Source organism: Macaca fascicularis, chromosome 12, assembly GCF_037993035.2.
Source record: "Macaca fascicularis isolate 582-1 chromosome 12, T2T-MFA8v1.1".
NCBI classification, from domain to species: domain Eukaryota; kingdom Metazoa; phylum Chordata; class Mammalia; order Primates; family Cercopithecidae; genus Macaca; species Macaca fascicularis.
Genome location: NC_088386.1, coordinates 114,810,626 through 114,828,482, shown reverse-complemented (window position 1 = coordinate 114,828,482; position 17,857 = coordinate 114,810,626). Strand labels below are relative to the sequence as shown.

The 17,857-nt window shown below is 56.4% G+C and overlaps 1 protein-coding gene across 1 annotated transcript; it reads right to left on the bottom strand.

Moving 5' to 3' along the window:
- Positions 1 to 285: 285 nt before the first annotated feature.
- Positions 286 to 14,072, bottom strand: WNT10A (Wnt family member 10A). Its single transcript, XM_005574327.5, has 4 exons — positions 13,471 to 14,072; positions 12,138 to 12,400; positions 3,824 to 4,203; positions 286 to 1,426 (listed from the first exon to the last, which is right to left on the bottom strand). Exons 1-4 carry the CDS (start codon positions 13,581 to 13,583, stop codon positions 929 to 931), a joined length of 1,254 nt encoding a protein of 417 aa, XP_005574384.1. The 5' UTR covers positions 13,584 to 14,072; the 3' UTR covers positions 286 to 928.
- Between the last annotated feature and the right edge of the window lie 3,785 nt (positions 14,073 to 17,857).

The window sequence follows — 17,857 nt, the reverse complement described above, 5'->3', positions numbered from 1 at the left end:
CTAGTCTGTCCCTTGATTTCTTCACTGCAATCACAATGGCCCCTCTGCTGTTCCTCCAGCAGGCAGAGATCTTTCTCAGCTCACACTGTCTGCCTTCATATGGCCTCTGCCTGGAATGCCCTTACCCGTACTCTTTGCATGGCTTATGGTGCAGGTCCCAGCATGGGTATCACCACTCAGAAAGGCCTTCCCTGAGGAACCAGCGGCTTTGTCTGAGGAGCCCCACTCCCCACAAATCCCCCTACACCCAGCAGCCTGCACACAGCATTGTCTGAAATGACCTTGTTTGTATATTTACTTGTTTATTGCCCATGCCTCCCCCCAGCAAGAATGTAACTTCCAAGAGGACAAGTGCTGTGTCTCACTTACATCTGTGGCCCCAGTGCCTCACATTGCCACCCCCACGCCCCCCAGAGTGCCGCAAAGAGAGTGCAAAATAAATATTTGTTAAATGAATGATGAGGGGAATGGTAGGGGAGGGTGTCTGGGCCGTTTATGGAATTACTTCAGCTCAGTTATGTCTATTTCTTTTTTTTAATCCTCCTCTCTCTGCCCATCAGCTTCTATTCATTCCCTACCTCCCATCTCCAGGGAAGGGGTGAAAGGATGGAGACAGACTGAGGGGTTGCCTGGCTGACGCTTGTTTTAGTGTATGGGGCAAACCCCAGCCCAACTGAACTGTCTGGGCTTAGGGGAGGCAGGAAGAACCCAGTAAGTCCTAGAGCCCACAGAAGTGAGTGGTGGGGTTCAGACAGGCCTGGACTGTCCAGCGATCACAGACCTCAGAGCTGAGAGGTTCCTGTAAGATCATGTGGTCCAATCTCCTCTCCCAAGAGCCAAGGCGATGCTGCCTTGCCAAGGCCGTAAGCCTCAGAGGGCCAGGCTCCAGGAGGGGACCTCGTTCAGGGCCCAGGGGACCCCGGGCCGCTCACTTGCAGACGCTGACCCACTCGGTGATGCGGCATTCTTCGCAGACCACGAAGCAGCACCAGTGGAAGCGGCAGTGGCAGCGCTCGCTGCGCGTCTGGCGCAGGATGTTGTGGCCGCGGCCGCAGCACATGCTGCCGCAGCCATCCGAGCCCGCGCTGCTCTTGTTGCACAGGCGGCCCACGGTGCCGGCCGAGTCCAAGCGCGGCTCGCGCTCGCAGAAGTCGGGTGACTTTTCGAAGTAGACCAGGTCGGCGGGGCTGGCCCGGCGGCGCGGCCCGGGAGCGCCGGGAGCCGGCGAGGGTGCCCCCGCTGGGCCCGGCTCCAGCTGGCCGCCGTTGCGGTTGTGCGGCCGGATGAGCGTGGCGCGGTGGAAGCGGCTGCGCAGCAGCGCCCCCACGGTGCGGAACTCGGGCGTCACCTGCCAGCACGTCTTGAGCTGGCAGCTGCCTGACGTGCCGTGGCACTTGCACTTCCGCCGCATGTTCTCCATCACTGCCTGCGGAGGGAGGCACCGTGAGGGGTGACATCGGCGCCCAGCCCCACTGCCCTCCTCCCAGCGCTGAGTCTGGCCTGCTTCTGAAACCCACTCCCATTATACAGAGGCAAACGCTGAGGCCCCGAGCGAGGGTCCCACAACCAGACAGTCAGAAAAACTTCTGTACCTGCTCTTCTGCCTCTGCCTCTCCTACCCACCTCCCACCAGGCCAGGCCCCGGGGGAATTCCCACCTTCCGGCTCCCCTCCTCTCCTGCCCGCCTTTCCAGCAGCTGCAGGGGGCCCTTGGGGCTGGAGGCTCTTGCTTCCTGAAGGGGGATCCCAAATCGGCAGGGAAATTCCCTCTCCTGCCACCCCTGGGGTAGGGGCCAGGAGCAGGAGGGTGCTGGCCCCGTTGTATCTCGCTCCAGGTTGTGTGTGTGTGTGTGTGTGTGTGTGTGTGTGTGTGTGTGTGTGTGTTGGGGTGGGGGGCGGTGTTCAGTGAGTTTGAGAAAGCCTTGGTCCCCCTCTCAGTGCTTCCCCTTCCCGTTCCCCCTACATCTCTTTGTAGAGAGCCAAAGGAGGGGCACAAGTGCTGGGGAGACTGCCCCCCGATTATGCTGCCTGGGACTCATTCTGCACTATGCTGAGACCCATGGTTCCTCCTAGGAAAAGCCAGCGCCACCAGGGGCCAAAGCTCTACCTGAATATAGAAAGGAACCAGAGAGAGCCAGGCTCTACAGCCCAGTGAAAGTGCAGAAGCCCTCAGGCCTCCAAGGGAGGTGGTTATGGGAATGAAACCTAACCACCCCCAACCCAGCTCACAACCTCATCTAGAGTCTCCTCACTAAGAACCCTTTGACATTTTCACCAGAAACCCCATAAGAAGTTGGCCACATCCCCTCCTTTCCCTCAGTCTACTCCGAAAACACACTCTGAGACAGGGACAGCAATGATCCAGGGCCCTTAAACTTGGGCAGTAGGGCAGGGCCATAAGAGAGGGTGCCTTCCCCTCGAGGTCTGAAAGGGCTTCTCAGCGTGCATGTGCAGCCTGTGCTGTCAGCACCACGTGGGAACCAGCCCAGTGCCTCCCCAGGCCAACAGCTCCAGAACATCTGCTTCCCACGGGCAGCAGCCATTAATTAACCAGTTTAACGAGGAGGAGGCACCGTTGGTATGGGCTGGGATGGCGGTGAAGCTTGGGAAAAGAGCTGTACAAGGCAGGCTGGGTGGGAGCTGGACATGACCCAAGGGTAAGTGTGCCTCAGTTTACCCCGCCTCTAAGTGAGGATGGGAATTGCTGAATCAGCTTGGAGTCTTTGTGCAGGAAGATGACCCATCGTGGGCTAAGAGGCCAAGAGAAAGGAGGGTGAGATGGAGAAGGTGCCAGCCAGAGTGAGAGGAAGCCAGGAAAAAGGCCTCAACAGGCTGGGCAGAGTCAAGAGAAGGGATGATGGAGGTGGAATGTTCAGGAAAGGACAGTGCTGAGCTACCATGAGAGCCAACAGAGCATCAGAGTGCAGATTCAACGCTGTAGAACAAAAGAGCACAGGCTCAGAGGTCAACTTCCTGGGGATGAATGCTGCCTGGACCACCTTCTCACTAGTTGCATCATTTTGGGTAAGCTTCTTGGTCAATCCGTGCCTCAGTTTCCATATCTCAACATAAGGTTAATAACAGTGCCCACCTCATAGGTAGTTGTAAGGATTAAATAGGTTAATATGTAGGAAAGTGCTCAAGACAGTGCCTAACACATAGTAAGCAATCGATAAATGCAACCTATTACCCCTTTCCTTTCTTCTACTTTTTTATGTATGTGTGTATGTATTTGTTTTTAATGAATGACCTTTGAGGTAGTAGGAGCATTTGAGGACAGCGGATAAAGGAGGAAGGCACCGTAACACAGTTCCCCCAGTGAACCCTAGGAACTTCACTTACACCCCTTACTTTGCAGGAATCCCTCATTCTAGACTGCACAGAAAGGCTGGGAGAGATCACCGGATCATGGAACATTAGCATTGTGGGGAACCTTAGGGATGATCTAGTTCAACCTTCTCACTCCACAGGGGAGGAGTCAGATGGCAGTGCCAGGCCTAGACTCCTGCAGTCCTGACTGCACCCCTGTCCTTTCTCCTGGGTGATCTCCCGAGGAAGTAGGAGGAGCAGGTTGCTCAGCAGGTGGTATGCTGATCCAGGGCAACAGGGCTTGTTTCAGCCTTGTATCCCCAGGCCTAGTCCAGTGCCTGGTGCACAGGGCATACTCAGTGCATGCTTGTTGAATGAGTTAGACAGGGTCAATGAGAAGATTGCCAAGGTGTGACGTGCGGGAGCAATGTGGTCCTCAGAGGAGAGATAGGCCTGGGCAAGGGGTAGGCCCTAGGCAAAGGGATTTGAAGCAGACCTGGGTGTGGGGCTCTCACCTGCCTCCCAACTCGGTTGTTGTGAAGCCTCATTCTTGCGTGGATGTCTCTGTGAGGCTCCCGGGAGTCCAGAAAGTCCTTAGAGAAGCGCTCCCCGAAGCCCATGTCGGGGCTGCAGCCGCCCCACTCCCAGGAGTCCTGCAGGCCTGGGCTGGCTGTGGGCAGGGCCGGGTGTTCCGGGACCCCATGGCTCAGGCCCTTACCACGCTGCAGTGCGTCCAGTTGTAGGCGGTGCAGCTTCCTACGGAAGGCCTCCTCATCCCCTCGCCGGGACGCGTCGCAGCCACAGGCCTTTAGTTTGCCCAGGGCACACGCATTGGACACGGCGTGTACAACACCAGCTGCCGCGATGGCGTAGGCAAAAGCGCTCTCTCGGAAACCTGTGGTTAAAGACCCAGAATACATGGACTCTGGAGGGGCCTCGACACCCCATTCTCCAGCCCACCCTTCTCATCATCCCAAGGAGAAACTGAAGCCCGGTATGTAGGAGACAGTGTGTGTTGTTAGATGGGGCTCAGTATGAAAGGACAGTATGCAAGCCCAGTATGCAAGGACACAGAGTCAAAGAAGGGCAGCAATCATGCCAGAAGCCAGTTCTTCTGCACACAGAACCTGGTGGGGTGGGAGGGAAGCTTCCCAATAGCCCTCTGCTTTTTGTACGCCCTTCTCCTATTCTTTAACATCACCTTTAGTAAACTCAGAATTTGTGTGTCTACATCTCTACTGTAGGGCAGAAAGTATCTGCTAAACACATTCTTTTTACAATCAGGGACTTAATCTATTACCTTTCACGGTGGTATCTGCAATTTTAAAATAAGCCCACAGAATGAGGGCAATGTTTAACCTAAAGAATTCATTGCCAGTGATGTTGCTGGTGGGAATGTAAACTAGTACAACCACTATGGAAAACAGTGTGGAGATTCCTCAAAGAACTAAAAGTAGAACTACCATTTGATCCAGCAATCCCACTACTGGGTATCTACCCAGAAGAAAAGAAGTCATTATATGAAAAAGATACTTGCGGCCAGGCGCGGTGGCTCAAGCCTGTAATCCCAGCACTTTGGGAGGCCGAGACGGGCGGATCACGAGGTCAGGAGATCGAGACCATCCTGGCTAACCCGGTGAAACCCCGTCTCTACTAAGAAATACAGAAAACTAGCCGGGCGAGGTGGTGGGCACCTGTAGTCCCAGCCACTCGAGAGGCTGAGGCAGGAGAATGGCGTAAACCCGGGAGACAGAGCTTGCAGTGATCTGAGATCCGGCCACTGCACTCCAGCCCGGGCAACAGAGCGAGACTCCGCCTCAAAAAAAAAAAAAAAGAAAGAAAAAGATACTTGCACACGCATGTTTATAGCAGCACAATTTGTAATTACAAAAACATGGTACCAGCCCCAATGCCCATCAACCAACAAGTAGATAAAGAAATTGCGGTATACATATGCCACAGAATACTCCTCAGCCATAAAAAGGAACAAAACAATGGCATTCACAGCAACCTAGATGGAATTTGAGACTATTATTCTAAGTGAAGTAACTCAGGAATGGAAAACCAAATATCGTATGTTCTCACTTATAAGTGGAAACTAAGCTATGAGGATGCAAAGGCATAAGAATGACACAATGGACTTCGGGGACTCGGGGAAAGGGTGGGTGTGAGGTGAGAGATCAAAGACTACACATTAGGTACAGTGTACACTGCTCGGGTGATGGGTGCACCAAAATCTCAGAAATCACCACTAAATAACTTATTCATGTAACCAAACACAACCTGTTCCCCAAAAACCTATTTAAATAAATAAATAAATAAAATGATATTTCATATACACAATTTTGGGGGAAAAAAAGAATAAATAGTCGATGATGAAATTCCAGGCCTGAGGAGATGTCAATGGGCAGCAGGGTAAGTCAGAAGAGACGGTCAGCTCCTAATGCTCCCTGCCCCAAGATAGCCTGATAGGTGCATGCCCATCTTAGGCACAGCATAGGACCTTCCCTAACGACCAGACTCCAGAGGCAAAGAAATGGGTCACCAGGGCTTCCCCTTCCTTGTCCACAGGACATCCCTGAAAGCCACTCAGAAATGGGTACTACCCAGCCACCTTGCCTGTGATCCATCCAGGTCAACTGAAGAGGCTGTTGGAGGGATGCTAGAGGGAAGCCCAGGGTCCTGCATGGGGTCTGGCATGTAGCAGTGTTGAACATGGAGAAGGAAGGGCAAGCTGAGGCAGATACCTTCCACCAGATGTTCAGGAGGCACAGACTCTCCCTGACCAAGCCACTCTTGGGGGCTGCGGTTGGGCCGGCCTGCCCACTGGCTTGTCCACAATGCCTTCCTTCTTGGTGCTCCAGCCTGAGCCTTTCTCTGGGAACACCTGGACCTGTGGCAGGGGGAGGCCTACTTGCAAAGGAGGGTCGCATTATCAGACATGCAGGCTATCTTTTGCTTATTCTGCATCTGAGAATGGACCAGCTAGGAACAAGTTCTGGTACAAGTCTCCGACCAGCCTCTGCACACCAGAGAGAGGGCAGGCAGCAAGAGAAGCCAGAGGCCTAGGCCAATCCACCTTAATCCTCACCTGCTGCATCACAGAGCCCTGTCCTCCCCTTCCTGCCAAAAACACAAACAAACAAAAACAACAACAAAAAACAAACAGAAAAACAAAACAAAAAACAGAAAGAAACAGAACAAGCTGTTTAGTAGTTAAGAACTGATTCCTGAAACCAGTTTGCTTCAAATCTTGGCTCTTCCACTTACTAGCTGCTAATAGCTATGTGACCTTGGCCAAGTGACTTAACCTCCTTGTGCCTCAGTTTCCTTATCTGTAAAATAGGGCTATTATCTGCCTCATTGTTGTTCCAAGAATTAAATGAATTGGTAAATTTAAAGTGCTTAGAATAGTGCCTTACTAATTGAGGAAGTATTACTCCAACATTAGCTATTACTGAGAAGTTCTTTCTCCTATCTGACCTCACTCAATCCTGCTGCATTTTTTGGGTCATTGTTTTTTGTTTCACCCTGATCAGGGACAAAGCCCAGCAGCTCATGACCCATTTTAGAACAGGTCACTTGGACCACCAGATGCCTGTGAAGCAGACTGCCTCTCTCTCTTTCCAGCTTATGGTATCTCAGTACATTTTTCCATAAGGAATTCAGCTATGAGCAGAGAAGAGGGGTTGGGGATGGGGCTGGAACCTTCTATGGGGATACTGGGAATTAGCAGGAGATGCAGAGGAGTAGAAACTGCCCTGGGAAAGTGGAACCTAAGGAGAAGGAGGATGGAACCAAGCTCCTGGGAAGCACACCCTGCATTTATCCCTTGCCTTAAATCTGTGGAACTCTGAGCACTTCTCTTATTGCTGGGGAGTCATCAGCCTGCTCCTAGGACGCATGGCAATACTCAGACCTCCAGAGGCAGCCCAGGCCTCAGAAATCACCTCCACACAGACACTGCCACCACTACCAAACACACACACATTATGCAAAAGGAGAAAACACAGGTCACAGGGGCTATGGAGCTGCATCCAGACCCAGCTCTCCCAGCTCCCAGGTCTGGCATCTTTCTATTGTAGGACATGCGACTCCACGGGAGTCCTGCTGCTGAGAAGGAAACCCAGGTAGCTCAGTTTCTAGTTCCTATCACCTTGTCTGTGCATGGCACCAGGAAAGAGGATGAGGTTGGTCCGGGGAGGTGTGCAGGGCCGACCACCATCTTCTAGGCCCTGTCACATTTAAGGGTAAGCCTGGGGAAATCTGGAGAAATGTACCCCACCGCTGCAGAGTACACCCCTACCCCGTGCAGCTAAAGACACCTTCCCTACACCACCCTGTGGCCTCTGACAGCTGTCATAGCCACGTGCAGAGGTGACAAGGCAGGGCCTGTGTGGCCACCCACTGCTGCAAGTATCCAGGCCTCATAGAAGTCCAGCCCACTGGGTCTGCCCCCAGCTCCTGTTCAGGGCCCCAGTTTCGGTTCTGGCCCCAACTGTCTGGGGCAGACACAGGCACTGTGCCATCTGGCCAGCTGGAGGGGGAGCGGGTGGGGCCATGGCCAGCTGGGCTGCCCGGAGCAGGGAGAGGGGGGCTCGTTAAGACACACAATTAGCCGCCCTGCCTTTGATCTGGGACAGGGACTGCCAGCATCTAAGTGGAGTCAGCTGCTGCTACAGGCCACAGCAGCCAACGGCTGGGAAGGGGCTGGGGGAGGAGGTTTGGAGGGCAGGGGAGGGTGGAGGAGAGAGGATTCAGGAGCCAATGGAAACTAGAAGGGGTTAGAGAAGCTTGAGCCCTACCCATTCAAGTCAAAGAGGGAGGGAAGGGGAGAGGTCTGGTCTCCATTCTCTCCATGCAAATAATGTGCGCATTGCTCATGTGCCTGGGCAGAGAGAGAGAGACTAGTGTGCATGTGGGAACACTTAGGCGTGACACTGAATGGAGCCACACATATGTAAAAACAGGAGTAGGTGTTTGGTGTGTGTGTGTGTGTGCGCGCGCGCACGCACATATGCATGTCAGTTTCATTTCTTGGCATGCTCTTCCATTGCACCAGCTCACCTCTCTGGGTACACAGTGGGACTTCATGTTGGCCTTGCAACTTGGGAGACAGTATAAAAGGGGATTGGGTGCAAACTTTAAAGTCAGCTGGCCTGCATTTGACTCCTAGCTCTATGGCTCACTTTCAAGCTGTGTGACTAACGGCAAGTTACCCAGCTTCTCTTAGCTTCATTTGTAAAATGATACTAATGATAGGACCTACAATATGGGGACTGTTTGGGGGTCCTAAAGCACGGATAAAATGTGGTTGAGCGGTGCCCATACAGCAGGTGCTTAGTATATGTTGGCTAATTAATTGGGTATCATTAGAATAATAGAACCTTAAGTGATCCTGCGATATGAGTGCCCATGCCTTGGTTTCCCCATCTGAGCACCACCCCAATCCCTGGAGGCCTAGGCATAAAACCAAGAGGATAAATGTAAAAAGGAGGTGGGAGAAAAATGAGCCAGGGCCATGGAGAGCAGAGCCTGGAAACCCACGCTGCTGGCTTCCCCTGGGCTGGGAGCATGGCTTCAGGGCCTCATGCCCTCTCTTTCCATCCGTTCCAAAGGGGTCTGGGCCTTAGGGAAGACAGTACCTAAACTGTGTGAGAGCTCCCAGGGCCTGCTGTGTGAATCTACCACATTTCCCTCCATCAAACCTCTCCCTGACCTCTCCTCCCCTCTCCCTCCAGTGCTGAGCCCAGCTCCCAGCTGCCCCCTCCTCAAATTTCCTCCAGTCCTCGTGTCCACAGTGAGGGAAGGGGTTCTCTGTTCCTCACAATGATCCACTCCCCTCTACCAGATGTTCTGCCCAGTACCCAGCCCAGGAACCAACCATCTAGATTCTTAGCACGAAAAGCTAGGGCTACCAGTGCCATTGGCACTAAGGTCATTGCTGCTCCTGAACTAGGTGAAGCAGCCAGCATGGACTTGGGGCCCTCCCACAGCTTTTTCTGACCCTCTCTCTTCCTATCGGAGGCCCCTGTCCCTGTCCCCCGTGGCCTAGGCTCCAGCACACCTTCATCCCCTCTGCTTGGCTGGGCAAAGCCCTATTGCATGCCTCGCCTTCCCAGGTTTGTCCACTTCACATGCTCAAGCCCTCTTCCCCCTCCCTCTATCAAAACTCCATCCCTCCAGCCCAGCTCATCTCAGGGAAGATGTCAGGACAATTCAATGATAGTAACAGCATTAAAGAAGGCCCAAGGGACCCAGGACCCCAACCCAAGCAGTGTCTGAAGTTTAAACATGGCAGAATCCACATTTAACAGGATCCTAACCCATTGATAACATGGGTCAGAAAAGGCATCAGCACCCAGACATTCCACTTGGAGGAAACGGAGGTCACCTGACCCACACAATGGGCAATGTGTAACTTGGAAAGAAAGGAGATTCCTGGTGGAAGGAAGTAGACCAGGGGCTGGTTGACACCGTGGGTGGCTTCATGGGATTCCAATTTAGCTAGTCCTCCAGAAGATGGGCCAAGATGGACTGAGAAATGACTGCCCCCAGGAGGATGAACCTGCAGGTGGAGTCAGGGGTGCAGTGGTGGCCAGTGGAGGAGAGGATTGGCAGATTTATTTCCAGAAGCCCAGAGTCCCTTCTGAGAAGCAAGAGGTAGAAATGAGGTGTGAGGTGTAGCAATGAGGGGCGTTGATGGGGAGCTGGGGAGCGGAAACCACAGAGGTAGGCCAGTGTCCTGAGGCCCACGGAAAGTGCCCAGCCCCGCTACTGCGGCTGGAGCCGGGCAGCCACTGTCCCACTCCCTCCCCATGCTGAGCACCTCCCTGCCCTGGCTAGCCCCGGCAAGTCGTCCCTCTCCAGCCCTAACCTCCTCCCTCCACCCGTCCCCCCAGCTCACCTCGCGCTTATTAAACTGCAGGTGAACCCGGGAGCGCCTGGCACCCAGCCAGCCCTGCGCTGTTCTGCCGCTCTGAACTCTCCCCCAGGCTTCAAAGACCCCAAGGTCCTCCAGCAGGCCGCGCGGGCCTGACCCAGCGAGGCTCTCAGGGCACCTGGGTTCACTGGGTCTAGAGGGAACAGGAGGACAGAGGGGATACCAAGGCCGAGGAGAGGGATGCAGAGCTTGCCTTGCCTCACCCGAAGCTGCAGAAGTTAGAACCTCCGCGCCTACCCCGGTCCCCAGCGGGCAGAAACCAAAGCCAGGGCTACGGAGTCCTCATGGGGTACCCGAGGGCCCCGGAGGGAAACGCGGCTGCGGAGAGCGCGGGCGACCTAGAAACCAGAGGGTAGGAACGGGCGCGCGGCGGCGGTGAGCGCCGGCCCAGCCCAGCCGGGGCATGAATGGTGCCGAGGCCAGTCACTTCGTGTCGGCGCGCGGGCGGCGGGACAGGAGGAGAGTGCGGCCTGAGCTGGGCAGGACCCGGGGGTCCCGGGCAGCCGCTCCTGGACGGCTGGAGGGGCGGGAGGGGGCGGGAGCGCGGGGCAGGGCGGGGGGCGCCCTCTGAGAGCGGCGCGGCTGGGGCCGGGAGCCGTCTGCCGCGGCCCGCGGGGATTAGTTCGCGGCTGCATGCCGCCACACGCGTCGGGCTGGGCTCGGCCGGGTAGAAACAGCGCCCGGGGCGCGCGGGGGAGGGAGGAGGGAGCGCGCGGGGGCGGGGCGGGGCGGGGCGGGCGGCCTGGGGCTCGGCTGGTGGAGGCTGGGGTGGCCCCTGACTTGGGGGCCCAGGGGATGCAAGCAGGGGCCCTGATGAAAAGGGAAGGGCCTCGGCTTTCTGAGTTTTCCGAATTTGAGGTACAGCCTGACTCCCCAAGAAGCCTCAAGACCCAAGGCTACAAGGTGTATGCGTACCTCTCCTACTCCACCTCCACTGAAAATTGGACAAGACCTAAGAAGCTAGGGCTAAGGGGTGCCCACAATGTCCCACACAAGCCACTGAGAGGGGAGATAGATACCCAGCTAGGCCCATCCCAGAGGCAGGGCCCCCATCCTTCCCAAAAGATCTGAGTAAAGGCCTGAGATACCAGGCCAGGAGGTGGGTGCGAGGCAGAAGTGAGTGACAAAACCTTCTGCCGTCCCCAGCCCAAGCCACTCTGGTATTGTCAGGGTGGGTCACCCAGAAGTCGGGGAGGGAGGACAGGGAATGGGCTGCGGCTCCTCTGAGCTGTGAGGGGAAGAGGAGTTGACAGGCCTACCAGGCCTGCTGGCAGGAGCCACTACACACAGGCACACACACACCCAGCACCTCTGATTCAGAGAGGGTTTTCCAGAGGCAGCAGGGATGACACACAGGCTGGTGGTGTCCCCCGCCGGGAAGAGCTTCTGCAGTAGGGCAGACTTTTTACCTGTCCAGGCTGCCTCCACCTGCACCATTGGAAAAATTCCTCAACCCCTCCTCATGCTGATTCTGGGTTCTTCCTCATGGGCTCCCCATCCTAAATGTGGTTTTCTAAGTAGAGGGTAAGTAGAGGCAAGCGACAAGTACAGATATTTCCCGGGTTTGAGATATGCAGTGTCAGTGATAGGGCAGGATGACCCAGGAGTCTAGTTCTCAGGCATGGAACCTGCCACTCTCAGCCTAAACAGCCCAGTCTGGAGACAAATTTGCCCCATTTCTCTGTCCCCATGGCCTGAGACCAGGAAGAGGAAGGAAAGCAGCACGGCCAGCAGATGGGCATGTGGGGATGGGAGGATGCCAGCTTGAGGCAGTGGGTTAGAAAAGGCTGGGAATAGATTCTGAGGTGGAGATGCTGGATGGGGCAGGCAGGGGCAGGGGTGAGGGGTGAGGGGCAGGGGCAGGGGCAGGGGTGAGGGGCAGCTACCTCTGCTGAAGATGGGACTTTCATAGGGGATCTTGTTGCGAGTCTCCAGGCTTGAGCAGTTCCAGCGCTGGTCCCTGAATTGGTGTTGGCATTCGTGGATAGCGATCTGGATGCCCTGTATGGCTGAGGCAGCCACATCAGGGTGACGCACACACACCTCCATCTGCCGCCGACTCAGGCCTGGCAATGTTAGGCACACTGTGTTGGCATTGAGCACAGGCTCCGGGGGGAGGCGGAGGTCCAGAATGTCATTGGGTGCTGACCTGCAGACATGTGGGGTGGAGTGGGTACGTGTTTTGGGGGGACCAGGAGAGCCCCATCTAACAACACACACTCTGTCCCAAAGGCCATAATCACTCCCTCTTCCAACCTCTGCTTCTGAAGGTTGGGCCCATCAGTACACTCCTCCACATTCCTGTTTCCTTGACCTCCTCACAATCATCCTGCTCAATGCGACTCACTCAGCTAGCTGCACACCCACACAGGTAAACGTGCAAATGCACACACATCCACCATGCTGTGGCCACAGTATTTCCTATGCACATTCCCAGGCATAGATGCCCATACACACAGGGTTCCCCAGGAGCCCACTCCCACAGATATGTTTCAGTCACATTCACACAGACACACCTCTGCACACATTGTGGTAGACACACAAACCCAACCCCAGCACACTTACACACATGCACACTTGATCATAGTTACAAACACACACACAAAGACACTCCCATTTACACATGTGTTCATCTTAACATACATTGACCCATGAGCTTTCACATGCACACATGGGCACATACAGAAACTGCTGTTTACCAACACAGTTTGCTGGGATCCTGGGCTCGATTGAAAACGCACACACACACACACACACACACACACACACACACACACACACAGAGCTCTTGCAGCTGCAGTCTCTCACTGATCCCACCTGGGCTACCCTCTTCCAGCCTTCCAACCCCTGCCGCTACCTGGGGCTGAGCTGCAGGAAGGAGTGAGGCAGCTTGGGCTTACTCCTGGGGTGGGGGTGCATTCCCCCCACAGGACAGGAACTCCAGACTGGCACTTGCTCCCCCCCACACACACCTCCCCTCCTAGTTGCCATCATACTCCTGGGCACTGCCTTGTCTCCCTGGACTGCCCATATCCTGTCACCAGTCCAACCCCCTCCTATGAGGGAGCTCACTGCCTTTGGTTGGGCACTAGCACTTGCCTATGACCCTGTCCCTCCCTTCTTCCAGGGTCCTCTACCCCAGCAAGAGCATCAGAGGCCCCTGTGGGGGGCCCGGGGTCTCAACTCTCTAGGAGGGCGGAGCATGAGGTGAGGGCTCACCTGGGCATGGCAGCAGCCAGCAGCAGTAGGAAGAACAGGAGCACCCAGAGCGCTGGCCGCGGCTGGGGCTGGGGTCGGAGCCGAAGCCAGGGGCGAGGGTGGGCGCTGCCCATGGCGCGCAGGCCCTGACGGGCTGGGAATGGGGGGCTCACAGCCCGGTGGGACTGGAGAGCCAGGGGCGCCGGCGCATGATCGGCGGGGGGTCGGGGCGGCTGCGACACACAACTCCGACTCGGGTCAGGGCTCCCGGAGCAGACGGCGCCCGCCTCCCCGCTCCATGGGGCAGCACCCCCGGGCACCGCCCTCGGGGGGGGCGGGGGGTGAAGAGCGGGCGAACCGGGCACCTCCTGGCACAGGGGTCCGGGGAATTTCCCGCGGCCCCCCCGCGACAACTCCTGGTGCCTCTCAAGGGTAAGGGGGGCCTGGAGGTGCAGCGGGCTGGGGACGGGAGGCTGGGGTGCCGGGGAGCCCTCCAGCGCAGCGCCGGGAGCCTGCGCTTCCGAGGGCGTGCGAGGCGGGCTGGCAGGGGCGGCGCGGTCTGTGTCGGGCCCCACTGCCTGGAGAGTAAGTGACTGTCCCGGCTCGGGGAGCTCTGCCGCCTTCCCTTTCCTCCCCCCACCCCACCATTTAGTGTCTCAGGGCTCTACCCCACGTGACGTCACGCGGTGGGGCGTGGAGGCGTGTACGATTCCCGAGGCCACTGCGTCCGCTGGGGACTGGGGGTGGGAGCGTCCCTGCTGAGGGCAGGAAAGGGAAAGGTGTTGGGGTCTGTGCGCGCGTGCACAGGAAGAAGCCTGTGCGTGGAGCGCGCTGGGTTGTGTGGGGGATACGTGTTACCGCGAGGTGTGTGTGCCTGGCTGAGACGCAGCTGCTGGCAACACACACACCTGCAGGGGCTGGCGGAGAGGGGCCGGCCTCTCTGTTTCGCCTCCCCGACCAGAGGAGGGACTTCCCCCAGGCCTGCCTGGTGTTAGGCAGGTGTGGGCTCCTGCAGAGGAGTTTGGCAGCCTCTGGCTTCTACTCTCCTTTGCTGTGTGACCTTAAACAGGTGCCTCCTGCTCCTGCTCACGGAGACACCCCTGCCCCTTTGTGAAATGCGGCTCATAGGAACCACCTCGTCTCCTCAGTGAGCCCGGGGAGGCAGCAGTGTCAGGCCCCCAGTAAATGCTTGCGTAGGAGCGCCCTGGGTGGCACGCCCTGGGAGGAGGCGTTGGAGAGCCTTTTAACCCTAGAAGTGGCCCTTGAGATAGTTTACTTAGCTCCCCTTTATTTCACAAGAAAATATCGAGGCTCAAAGAGATCACACAGCAAATTAGCGGAAGAACTAGCACTGAACGCAGCTCTCCTGACTCCCAGCGCAGCAGCTGCCGCCCCAACACTGAGTGTTGCCTGCCTGCGCCCGTAGATACTCTGTCTTGTCCTGGCCCTCCCTGGCCCCACCTGCACATGGTCCTCTAGGAGCTCCCTAATACCAGCCTCCTGGCTCAGGTCTACTTCTCGCTGAGATATCTTCCTGTCCCTCCACCCCAACTGAACACTGGGCCCCTCCTCGATATAGGGCAAGTGTGCTGGGCCCAAGCAAGGGCCTGAGAGCCAGAAGGTAGGGGAAAGGCAGCTCTGCCTTCTGTTTCTGCTGCTAGCCTGGGCCTTAATAGTGGATCCTGCTCCTGCCCTGTGCCCTCGGCATCCTCCTCTGTAAAATGGGCACAAGCCTCCCACACTTTACACACACGCCCCTCTCTCTGAAGAGAGCCCCTGCTGGCTTAGGGACAAAACTATGGGAGCCTCTGGGCTCAGAGACAAAAAAGTGCCCATTCCTGGAATTGCCCATCCCTGGGGAATTGAAGGGGGGGGTGGGGCCCTCCTTGTCCCCAGACTGTCAGGTGGTGGGGGCAGCCTGAGCAACAGCAGGCTGACGGCATACTCCCCCCTCCTTTCCCCCTCATCTCTGCCGGCAGCCACCGCAGCTGTCAGGAATTAAGGGCTTGAGGCTGCTGGGGGTGGGGGTGGGGCAGTGCGGGGTGGGGAGCAGTCTGGCTGGACTGCAGGAAAACAGCCAGGGGCAGCAAGCAGACTGCGTCAGCCAGAGCCTTATTTGACCCCAACTGCCCCCTGCCCTCCCCACTCTCCCCACCATGCTGCAGAAACGGGGACAGCTTGGGACTAGCATTTGAGAAGGGTAAGCGGTAAGGGTAGGGGTGGGACCAGACTCAACACAGGAGGCAGGCACCAGCTCAGGATGGGAGAAGACACCAGCAAGCTGGAGAGTCATGTTCTCACTGGCTGTTGGGGATACTGAGGCCCAGAAAGAATTAAGAACATGACACAGGGAAGGGATTCTTAATCAGCTTGCAGATGTCCTTATTCTCCATCCTCCACTCACACTAGCATTTCCCACGCTTGATGCAGCACAAGTATCCCCTGGGGTGGGCCATTGCGGGAATGCAGATTCCAGGCCCCATGCAGTTGAATCAGCCTTTCCAGGGAAAGGCCTGGGGGTCTGTCTTTCTAGCTAGCATCCCCAGTGATTCTGGTGGGGACTCCTTTTGGGAAATGCTGCTGACCTGGTTGAGGAGCTGATTTAGTTTCCTTTGGCATCTCTCTGATGAGGGGGGTCTCTTTGCTCCCCCACCTCCACTGTCTGTGAAATACAGAGATGCAAAGGAGACAGAGAAGACCTTTTCTTAAAAAAAACAACTCAGGAGGCAAACAGTGATTCCTGAGGCTTGCACTCAGGCGTGGCTCTGCCCTGGTGTCAGGAGGGTCTAGGAGTACCCAAGTCAGAGCACTTCTCAGTGAAGGGAGGGGAGGGTCTGTGTCAGTCCAGAGCCTTGGCAAGTATGTAGGTGAGGCCCAGAGAATGTCTGCAGCTGGGGTTCCAGCCCCATATGACCCACACCATGGCCAAGCCCCTATCGGCACCCCCTAGTCCCCACCCTGGCCCTGCCCTGGGCCCTGGCCCTCAGCCCAGCCCCAGCCCCCGCAGCCGCCGCCTAAGACCACAATTACAGGGGCCACTGGGGGGCGGGGGAGCACTGGGGATGAAAGGCAGCTTGGAGAATGGTTCCAGCTGTGGCAGCTCTGGAGAAGGTCACAGGGAGGAAGGGCCGGGGAAGCATGGGAGTGAGAACAGGTGGGACCCTCACAACCCGAGCCTAGACCAGTCCAGCCCCAGCCCAGTCCTGGTGCCCAGCTGGAGAAGTTTGTCTTGGGGTAGAAGAAAGCCAAGGAGCCACAGACCAATAGGGGGGCTCTTCATTCCGTTGTCCAGGCCTTAGGGGCCACCAACCCTCAGCAAGGTAAGGGGGAATGGCTTGTTGCTCCAGTCTCCCCAAACTCCTAATGTATTTGGTCATTGAAAGAGAAGGGAAATGTTCCCCGAGCCCGTGGTCTCAGGCTGATCCTAGGCCTTCCACTCGGCCTCCTCACCCATCTGCCTGTGTTCTGCCTGTTCCTGATGTGGTCACACGCACATCTGGGGTGCCTCTGTGCACTTCCCCCATCTCCCCAGTTCCACATGTCCCCTGCCACTCAGCCAGCAGGGGACTTTGATGGCTCAGACTGCCTGGGGCTGAGCAGCTGGATGAGCAGGGGTGGGGGGTGGTGGGAGCTCTACTTCCGGCCCCTTCCCAGGCAGCAAGGACAGAGCACAGATCTATCTCAGGGCTCAAAGAAGATGAGGCTAGAAGTCCCAATGGTGCCTCCCAGGTCATCATTCCCAATCTTCATAGAAGGCAGTGCCCAGACGCCTTCAGGGCTTGGTCACAGAAGATGGACTAGTAACATGTGACCAGCAGTTTAAAGATGGAAGTGCATTCTCCCAATGTGCTAAAAAGCAATCAGGGACCCCTATTAGGTGATAGGAAGTGCTCAGAAAGGTTAACTGATTGACCAAGGTCAAGCTAGCAAACGAGGCATTTTTCATTGTATCATACTACTTCCTCTGAATTCCTTTTAACCTGCCTAGGGTGGTGCCAGTTCATGCCACTTTCCCAGCTTCCCTCTCTGGCATTGTGGAGGAAGATGTCCAGCATCATCCACCCTATCTCACCCCCTGCAGGACCCAGCAGTGGTAGAGACCGGAAGGCTGGCATCCCAGCCCTAGGTCTGGGCCTGCCCAGACGTCTCAGACAGTCTGGAACCCTAGAAGCTTGACCCAAGCTGTTTGTAGGTCCTTGCTTCCTTTCAGTCCTATCCTCTCCTGCCCGCCACTCCCTTGAGTTTCCCAGATGTCCTGCAGGTCCTGTCTCTCTGTGTTAATAGAGAAGCTGGGCTCCGCATGCCCCCTGGTGGTCTCTGAGAGAAGTGCAGGAGTTTGGGTTTTGGGGGTTTTTTTTGTTTGAAGATAAGAGCAGAGCTTTGGGGAAGGCAGATCTTATAAACCTTG